Source organism: Acanthisitta chloris, unplaced genomic scaffold (assembly GCF_000695815.1).
Source record: "Acanthisitta chloris isolate BGI_N310 unplaced genomic scaffold, ASM69581v1 scaffold13560, whole genome shotgun sequence".
NCBI lineage: Eukaryota > Metazoa > Chordata > Aves > Passeriformes > Acanthisittidae > Acanthisitta > Acanthisitta chloris.
The window spans coordinates 1-10,452 of record NW_008652271.1 but is presented as its reverse complement, the minus strand read 5'-3'; the positions used below and the strand labels follow the sequence as shown (position 1 = coordinate 10,452).

The 10,452-nt window shown below is 37.6% G+C and overlaps 1 protein-coding gene across 1 annotated transcript; it reads right to left on the bottom strand.

Annotated features, from left to right (window-relative positions):
• Positions 1 to 5,122: 5,122 nt before the first annotated feature.
• MPLKIP (M-phase specific PLK1 interacting protein) lies at positions 5,123 to 10,354 on the bottom strand (the record flags this gene model as incomplete). The annotated part of the gene is made up of 2 exons (XM_009076708.1): positions 5,123 to 5,738; positions 10,285 to 10,354. Coding segments are annotated over 2 exons (274 nt in total), but the record flags the coding sequence as incomplete, so codon positions are not given.
• Between the last annotated feature and the right edge of the window lie 98 nt (positions 10,355 to 10,452).

Sequence of the window (10,452 nt, the reverse complement as noted above, 5' to 3'; positions counted from 1 at the left end):
AAAAAAAAGGATATATTTCATATATTCTTCACAATCCTGTCACTGTTACCTGGCAAAAAATGAATACTCAGAATTAGCAATTTGGGGAATTAATTTCAATAGGTGAAAATTATGTCCATGGTACAATTTGAAGGTCTTAAGTTTTTTACTGCCAAAAAATACTGGTATCCAGTGAATAGTACAGCACAGACTTATGTGAAATTGAGTCTGTTCAATATTCTGTGTAAAACAGACTTTTGACTTTTCTCATGACAACAGGTCAAATGGTGAGTTGAGGGCTTTGTCTGAAGTTCATGTCACAGGAAGCATTGCCAGTCAGTGCATCTCTAGAAGAACAAAAAGAACAAGATCTCACAGTTTGTGAGACTGTGAAAGAATTTGAGGCCGTGTAAGAGTTCTTGTTTCATGTGTAAGCTTTCTTTTGAGAAATAATTTTTTCTGTCTTATTAGGGAGTGAGATGGTTTGTTTTTTTCAAATCTTTGTTAAAACCCCATTCTATCTGGAAATGGGCCAATGCAGGTTATGCTGAAGTGTAATGATGTAACTCATGTAGTCCATCTTGCAATGCACAGACCACAATTCCAGCTCAGTCTCCCAACTGTTTAATTTGTATCCTGTGGAGGGGGACACAGAAGCTCTTATTTTAATAACAGTAGTATCAACAGTATTAAAAATTGCCCTCTGGAACCATACTGGTATGACCTCTTTTAGCCAGGTAAGTTACATTCTTGGATACAAATGTTTACATGAACAGTTCAGAACAGCAATGTGCAACAGCCACAGACCAGTGAACAAAGGGCAGTGAAATTCACCTGTAATTTTACAGACTGTGCAACAGTATTAGGAGTTAAACTACAGATCAGAATTTGTAATGCCCATGAAATTTAAAGCCCAGGATGTGCTAAATCTCCTGATGCAGTCTAAAACCCACAAAGTTGGTGAAGCAAAATGGATTACTGTTCGGCTCAAAATACCTCCTGGGTCCCACTGCACTGGAAGGGCAAGACACTAGGAGGAACCTCTAGGAGAGGTTTGATGACCCAGCCTCACACCAAGCATCTGCCCAACTGTCTCCAGTCCAGTAGTCAAAGGTTTTCTAGTGTAATCAAGGAAGCAATGAGAAGGAGATAAAGCTCTGGCCATCAGATCTAAAATGCTTTAAAGGGAAATGCCTAGATTTGAGGTCTAACACTCAAGAATTTTGCAAAGGTAAATTCAGCAGTCTAGGCTGAGAAAGTGTTAAATGCTAAGTCAGCAAAGCAAAATGGTGAAAATGGCAGAATATAAACTGATCTATTTTGTGCCTAGTGAGACATACAGATGAAAAGTTACTTCAGGGAAAAAAATTTGTGAATTAATGTCTGAATGCTGGAACTATTCTGAGGTTGAGTGTTAACACAACTTGCTTTCTTTCCTTTCTTGTGCTGTAAAAGGTTGTTTGCACCATCTCAAATTACAATAAAAGTTTATCTAGTTACCTATGTTAATTGGTACACAAGTTTCTGAAAGCCTGAGACATGCAAATCATTACATGATTCTTCACCAGTGTAGGCAATCCTCCCTTTTCTCACACAGTCCCAAGGATAGGAGGAAGGCAGGTGCCAAGGTTCGGAGAAAGGACAACAAAGCCCTCTTGAGAATTTTAGAAAAAGTTGTAAGAACAAGTTTAATTCATTGCAAGACAGTCTTGGCTCATGTATAAAAGCACATGTATGAATCTGAATTCAGAGCAATTGGTAGGCAGAGCAGCTAACTGCAGTGTTGGTAAAAAGCACTGACAGACAAATGGATGACACAATTTTCAAACTAATGTTAGATACTTACGCGTCTCAATTACATGAGTAAATCCTTTGACTTCAGTGAGATTACTCAGAAGCACAACTTGAAACCCAAACAGACTATAAAAAAAAATTTTCTTTAGAAGGAAGCTGAACAGCCACTTGTAGAATTTCCATATACTTCATGTTTCAAATGCTCCCCCTCAGATGTCTAATTAAATCATTTCTATAAAGTGAAGAGCACATAAAGATATCCTTAACAGGACAAGAAAAACAGAAGTCATGACTACACAAGTAGTTAACCCATTCTGCTGACCAGAAGCATTTTCCCTGGTAAGTGTTCCCAGCTTTGACAGTAGGAAAATGCTACAGCTCAATGCATTATTGCTAATTCTAAAGAGGAGGAGCTTGATAGGAACTTTTAATATACAATTTAATTAAAATTTTAATATTCTAAATTGTTTAACAATTTCAATGTAAAATAGACTGTACCAAATCCCAGAATAGGATGAATATTCCATATCATAAAGCTGCAGTGAAAACACAAACCTGAACTTTGTAGCATTATAGTACCCAACTTGGGGTGACTCCCCACTGTCTTGCTGCATTACACATGTACTCAGCTGATTTAAGTTATGTTACTGTGATATTAGCACAAGGCAGTAGCAACACAGTTCACTGTTAAACACAGTAGCAAACAGCAACAAATTAATTAAATTTTTTCTGTAAGAATTAGCCATGAGTTCTAAAACTCCTCTACAAGAACTGAATACAAAGTCAGACAGAGCTGATGGACAAACAATGCAAACAAAACAGAATGGAAAAATGTATCAATCCAAACTTCTGAAAAAGGAGCTAAATTACTTACCTTAATTTTCAAGAAGTTTGCTGAAGGAAGAACAATGCCCATATTCTTAGTGTGCTCATTACAGAGGAACCCGTTCATTAACAAGACACAGGCACTATTTGGTTTCATGGGCTCATGAAGAAAGAAAGGATGTATTTGTGCTTTAGTTTTTATCATCAAATGCTATTCCCAGAGTCACACTGTTACTATGAAGTGGCTTCATTAACAAATGAGGAAGTGATATATTCTCCCTCCATTAGAAACACGTGGGGAAAAAGAATGTTTGCCATATGGTAAAGAGGAAAAAAAACTGGTGAGGAAGTAAGTGCTTAAGCTTCCTGGATATCACAGCAGAAAAGGCAAAGCTTAAATTGGCTTTAAGTACATTATATTTATAGTTCTGAACATGTGTTCATGCATTTTACATCATTCAACAATGACATTTTGAAATTTTACTGTAATTGCAGAACTCATCCTAGAAGCCAGAAAGGTGAGTCATTTTTAAAAAGTTTTTGGTGCTGATTCTTGACTAAATGATTGGGGTCTTTAACAGTATGATGTACTTAAAATTGTTGGGTCATATCCTGAAGTGGACTGGAGCAGCAGCTTAACAGATGGCATTGTGACAGATCTGTATCGATTAAACAGTGCTTCAGGATCATTTCCTCAACTCTCTTTTTGGAACATTTACCTTCCTTGATGTCTGACACCTGCTTCCAGGAGTTAAGAGTTATTACCAGAGGAGGCTGGCTTTGCTTTCTGGGTCAACTGCAAAGCCAAAGAGGAAAAATGCATGTTTGCAATGTGCAGGGGCAGCTGACAGTGGCTACTGGATATGCAGTTCCACCTCTAACAGTCTCTCTTCAGTCAGGAATCCTTCGCCTTCCCTTTCTCCTTTCCAAATGCACACTCTTCTCATGTCTAACTGGGAACACATCATAGCTTTAGTCCCTTAGACAAAATCATATTAATTTCCCCAAGGTCACCAAACATTGCAAAACATAAATTGCATTCAATCACATAGGAAACAGCAACAAAAAAGGTGACTTGGTTAAGCACACTAAAAATTTGGGGTTTTTTTGTAAGATCTGCAGCACCTGACAAGATTTAAAAATAGATAAAGGAAATAAAACTTTACATGTCAATTTACACCATGACATTGATTAACTGATGTAAAAATTCTAAAGACTGTCTAAAAATTGTCATCTCAGTTCTGCTGGGACCTATTACAGATGATGATACTAATAGTTGCCATTTAAGGCAGAGTTTTGATTCTGGGATGAACTGTTAACCATTCTTGATATCCAACAGGCATTATGTTCTCAGTTCTCTGAGCAGCCTTTGTGGATATAATACTAAAACAACAGGGTCAACTGGGCTAAGACAGAAGTGACACATACTTCAGATTGTGGTCATCAAAGTACAACAGTTTGAAGCTGTTCCTGCAGGCAATATTAACCCAAGACAATTTATGCTGAAACAGATAAAGAGTATAGAGGATTATTATATAATAACAGTATTTTGCTAGCTCAGCAAAAGGTAAGTTACTAAGAATAGCTGCACGTGATTCCCTGTGCATCTCTACCTAACCATGCTTCAGGACTACAAAAATACATTTTCTGTATGTAGGAAGCTTAAAAGAACACATATGTTTTGAAAACTAAATTAATGCTTTTATTGAACAAAGTTTTCACACTCTACCTTGGCTTAAAAGCCAAGACCAACAAATAATGATACGTTCAACAAAAATATAGCTAACTACTGCAGGTTTAACATGGCCAGTTAAGGACATGCCTGCAGCTGGAAATTTTTCTTTATTCTAGGTTATCATATTCACTACTGGATTTCAGCATGGATCTTCCATGTAAAGACAAGCTCTAAAAAGACAACTCAATTGTTTTCCTCTTCAGTATAAAAATATAGCATGAGCACACACAACACAACAATCCTCCTGGCAATGCCTACCGTAAGCAAAAATAAAAATAATTGAAAAATACTGTACAGGTTAAAAAAAGATGCTATGCATGTACTAATGTCAACTGCATAACAAACACTGTCATTTATTCTATACTATTCTAACAGGTGAATCCAGAAAGAACATTTGCATTTATTTAATCTTGATGTTTTATGAGCTCCTTAGACTCAAACTGCCACCGAACAGACCTCTTACTATAATCCAGAAATGTCTAATAATGATCCAAATATATATTTTTTAAACACAAAAGCAAATAATCACAGAATTAAATTTGTGACTCAAGGTGGTTCAACAAATTAAACTTTCCAAGAACAATACATTTGTTTCCTGAGATGGCTGTAAGTCACGTTTCAACTTTGTTACACTGCAATTAACAGAAATGACTGTGCACAAAACCAGAGGTTAACCACAGTTACAAGCACATTTACACAAGTAACCTAATTTCATGAGTACTATTCACGTTAACGTGTACACCTTAACAAAAGTCCTAAAATATTCTTTATACATTACAAAACAAGGACTTACAAAACTTTATTTCCAAGTTACTTCATTCTAAAAATGTTGAAACATAAAAAAATACCACTTCCTAAAGAACTTTACAATAAAAGACTAGCAATCTGCCATGGAAGAGGTAAGTATACCGAAACCTGCTTGAACAGTCACAAATCAGTCGCTGGTGATTAAAGAACACTTTGTTCTTCAAAGCTGGTAGGCACTTCCACATCGCCAGAAATGTAAGTTTTCCTACCACTCCTTTTCCCTCTCATACATAAAAATATCCAATGCAATAAAAAAAAAGGTAGGGCAAAAGGGTGGACACAGGATCAAATAAAAGCATTATCTAAGACTTGATTATTGTTCGTCTTGTGTAAGTGTAAAGGTTTTGTCCCAAAGTTTTCCTGACAAGATGGAGTTATTTGGCCTTTAAAAGTGTTAGCTGAAATACCTCCCTTTTTTACCAGTATATGTTGTTTGCTCAGTGCTGTATTGCTGGTTTATGTCTGTAACAGACACTGGCTCTAGGCCAGCCCATGGGTCCTCAAGCATTGAAGGTCTGTAATAGTTTTCCACATCATTAGACACTCTTTTCTCTCTGCCATGCGCTGTACCAAATGGAGTAGATGTCCTGGGTGATCCCTTTGGAAGAAAACCATCAGGTAAAGAAACATTTAATAGACTAATTCAAACTAAAAAAAAAAAAAAATTAAAAAATGTTTCCTTCTAATGTAGTAGAGTTTTGAAGCTGACTGTTAAAAATAATTTGACAATTACTACACACCACCTGCATCTTCCTCAGAAAATATTTATTATACTTTTAATTATGATGATGATAATTTACCAGGGTAAGAAAAAAGCCCCACAAGAGTCTCTTCCAAAATACCTGTGTACGTGACTGGCATATAGCTACAGAAAAGCTCCTTGTGCTGTTTTTCATAACTAAGTCAACATGTCTAACAACAGCTGAACAACAAAGCAGTGAGTCAGAGGCTGAAGAAGAGTTGATAATACCAACAAGAGCAGAAGTCAGATATTAAATACTTACAGACTGAACTCTGAATACAGCATTGTATAATACAAATAACTAAAAATGACCCAAAGACCTCACTGGGGAAATCCCGTTTTAACCAAACCAGTGTCCCATGAAATTTGAGATCAGATGACTTTATTTTATATACAATCTGAATGGTAATTGCTGATTAAGGAGATATTGTCTTTTGCATGGAGCTTTTGATATTTGATTTTTTTTAAAGATCAAGGATCACTACAATTGCTTCTGTAAAGCTGGTACAAGTCTGCGATGGAGCTACGACACAGAGGAATTCCTATAACCATTTTCTCCTGTTAACATCATCCATTGTTCTTTTCTTCAGATTCACTTCCCTAAAAGATGAGGTTTAGTCTAAAGCTGCATTTGCGTAAATTAATTTGTTTTAACCGAAGTTAAATGACCCATACTGCAGATACACAACACGACTATTCCAGGATTCCTTGAAGCTGATTTGTCAAGGAGGGTAAAAGTACTTGATTAAGGGCTGCTTTCCCCCACAACCACCCCACCCCTGACTTCTTGGATCAGCAGTGATGGTATTTGTATTTGACTAATAAGGCCTAAATAATCTATCTAAATAGATCACATGAAAAAATTTCTGGGTAGAATTGAGAAATGGTGCAAAGCAGTGAAGGTCCCTGTGCTTAGCCAGAATAGATTTCACTCAGATAGCTTGAACCTATTTCTGCTAATGTGCTGTGGCAGGAACATGTTGATGTGGTTTCAGCAAGACCTTTTGTAGAACTCCTAAAGCTTGATGATAATGGATACATGATCAAAAGTGGGAACATACATGTCTCATTTACAGGGCAGTTGTTTTTCATGATACTTTGCAGTTAGGTTATGTAGTTAAGACGATGATCTCAAAACAGAAGACTTGCTAAAAGGTAGAGAATTACTTTATTGTATCAAATACCATGAGGGTCAGAGAATCACCTCAGAATACAACCAAAAAGCTTTCTAAGGGAAAGGGAAAACTTTCTAAGGGTTTCCTAGAGTAAGTTGACACACACTAGCAAAATTTACATTTACGTTAAGCACTCACACTTAGTAGTGAAGCAATAGTACACAGTGCATTCTGTCTAAAAAAACCCACAGAACCCACTATCTCTAAACCACCACGTTTAATTAACACCCTGTAACTTTGACACCGTGTAAGTTTGAGTGTGGAATTTATTTAATGCTACATCTAATCTGCAGAACTCAAAAGAAAGTTGAGCTGACCTAATGATCTGCAGTATTCAGTGAAGGAACAAAACAATTAAATGTTAAGGGCTCATTTGTATGGATTTATTTAATAATATCAATTTTCACTGCAATATGATGCAGGCTGTCAGTAACCCCGACATTTTAGCATGTTTTAAAATCTAGGTATGTTATTATTACGTAATACAAGACCGACAGCCTTCAGAAAGTCTTAAATTTAAGCATGCAGATTACTTTTTAAAACGCAGAATACTAGTCATCATATGCTTTTCTCCCCTCAGCACTTTTTAGGGGGAAAAAACCCAATCAAATGTGATTATACACACTATAGGCCAGTGGAAAATAGCCCTACCCATACAAATCTAACTATTTTTGTGCATGAAACACTGTTTGGTGCCAAAGATAACTTAAAAAAACTTTGTTTTACTGCCACTAATGCCAACAGCCTTTTCTCACTTAACTTAGCCTAAAGAAACAATAAATCTATTCTCAATACTTTTTCTCCAGATAACAAATCACTCTCTAGAGTAGAAAACAACATCTTTTGGTACTATGCATTAACATGTTACTGAGCGGAGTAATATTGCTTTGAAAATGGGGATAGTCACTCCCTTCATCTTCACCTGATGTAGTTAAAACTGCTGCATACACACAAAACAAAAATCATGACTGCACCATTTCAAAAGGTGTTTCTGCTTTGTTTTTTAACTTTTTGTAATAATTTTTGGTCCACACCACTGACTAGCTACTGCTACAAGCTAGTTCACTAACTCCTGTTGAGTGAGAAAAGGAAACATTACCACTAAGTGAATTCTAAGATGAGATATCCAAGAAATACAACACAGAATCATAGAATGGTTTGGGTTTAAGGGACCTTAAAGATCATCTCGTTCTAACCCCTCTGCTATAGGCAGGGACACCTTTCACTAGACCAGGCTACTCAGAGCTCCATCTAGCCTGGCCTTTAACACTTCCAGGGATGGGACATCCACAGCTTCCCTGGATAGCCTGTTTGAGACCCTCACCACCCTCACAGTAAAGACTTTCTTCCTAATATCCAGTCTAAATCTACTGTCAGTTTAAAGCCATTTGCCCTTGTCCTATCACTACAGGCCCTGTAAAGCACATGCACCTCCCTGGAAAAAACAGAAAGCTCTGTAAACTATTGGCCACATAAAGGTTAAGTTAGCCATTTCAGAAAATAACAAGCTCACTACATTTTTCTCTAAGTTTTTCATTCATTTAAAAAGAAAAAAAAAGTCTGCAAGCACAAAACGAGCACAGAATGTTAATGATATGCCATTAATAAATGACTGAGGTAAACATAAACAGTTTTTTTGATATTTTTTAGGAAATTTTAAAGAGTCACTTAAGACTTTCATCTCAGAAGTGACTGCAGCATCATAAACTTCAAAAGTATTGCAGTCCTCTTAACAACAGCATCTACAGAAGAGAGGGGGATGATACACACCCCTCACAAGAAATTTGATGCTTTCAAAATGCAAAATCATCCTTCTACCTGAACCTATCCATAGCCTTATGGACAGAGATTCTTGCCCCCACCAAAGAAAATGGGGACTCATGATTTAGGAGACTTCCTCCCTCAGTCACTGCCTCTATTGCCCTTCCAGGCAGAAGAGTTTGTGCATACACACATAAAAGTACACACACACACACATTACTTTTGTCCTAGGCAAAGCCACAAACATACAGTATCCTTTGAGTATTTTAAAGGAAAGGGGAGAAGGAAAAATGTTGTGAAAATCTGAGACCGGATTCAGACTTATCCCTTTTTTATGTCAGGTTTCTTACTTAAGAATGCAATTTGACTTTATGTCAGGTTCCTTACATCAAGAACAGACCCTGTGAACCTATGAGGCTGTTCCTGTCCACAGGTCCTGACATGAAACTGTTCTGACTAAAACTAGACAGAAGGATTCCTGCATATTCTTCTGCTCAATTAATTTAAGGCAGGCTTTGAAAAAAACACTTAGTTGAACAGCCAAAGAGTGATGTTCTGAAGGGAAACTAGACATTGATGATGTAAACTGTCCCTCAGAATCTGCCGCAGAAACATCACATCCTTAGCCTTTTCAAGAGGTGCAGAGGTTAAGCAATCTGTAGGCTTCCACACTGGGAGAGTCTTTGCTGTTGCATTTAAGAAAAATGTATAAAGTTCATAAAGATCCCTTTCCCCAACTGTGAGATTCCTGTAAGATAGTTAACTGCATCACAAAAAAGTAAAAAACCCCTATGTTTGAATGGAAACATAACAATGCAGTGCAGGCAGAGTAGGATTTTCTAATCTCTGTTAAGATTTTACTTCACTGTTAATCCTGAAAGTATCAGTAAGAGCACCTGAAAAACTGATCAGCTGGTACTGCAAATGTCATTTGCTACACTTTTCAGGTTTCTCTAAAATTACATAAAGCCAGTTACGTACATAAAGTTGGTACCAACTCAAGAACTGTCATCCCTGTCTGCACTGCCAGTCACATGGCACAACTAAACCATCTGAAAAAAAAAAAGTGTAACTCACAGAACCTGTTGTTGATAGCTCTCAGGAAAACTACTTTATGCAAATAGAAGCCTTCAGCGCAATGTAAACACTTTAAAATGATAGTCCATCCCAACAGATGCTCTCACTTCTGCTTTAAGGAGCCTGAGCTTCATTGTCGTTAACAGAACATTCCTTTCCTCTGTTCACGTCTGTGTGTGGATAGGGAACCTTGTATGATGTGAGACAAGACCGACAAAGTGAAAGCACTAGTGCTTCACCACTGCATGAATGAAAACGGATTCAAAGAAGGCATGTACAGGAGAAAGGTGTTTGCTGCAGCTTTGGGTGGTTTAATTTTCTCTCTGCCTTCACATGCCAGACCACGAAAAAGCAAGCTGCACTCCTGCCAGTCCTTGTGTCTTCACAACACGCCAGGCCTGGCGCCCTCCTCCCTTTCCTGACCTCACGGCAGCCTGAGCTGTGGTCTCTCCACGCTCTCTACTGGGGGAGAAGACTGATCCTGCCCAGCGCGGTGCAAGCCTCGCTCTCCCCTGAGAATCCCGGCGGGGAGGAGGGTCGCAGCGCTCTCCCCCGGG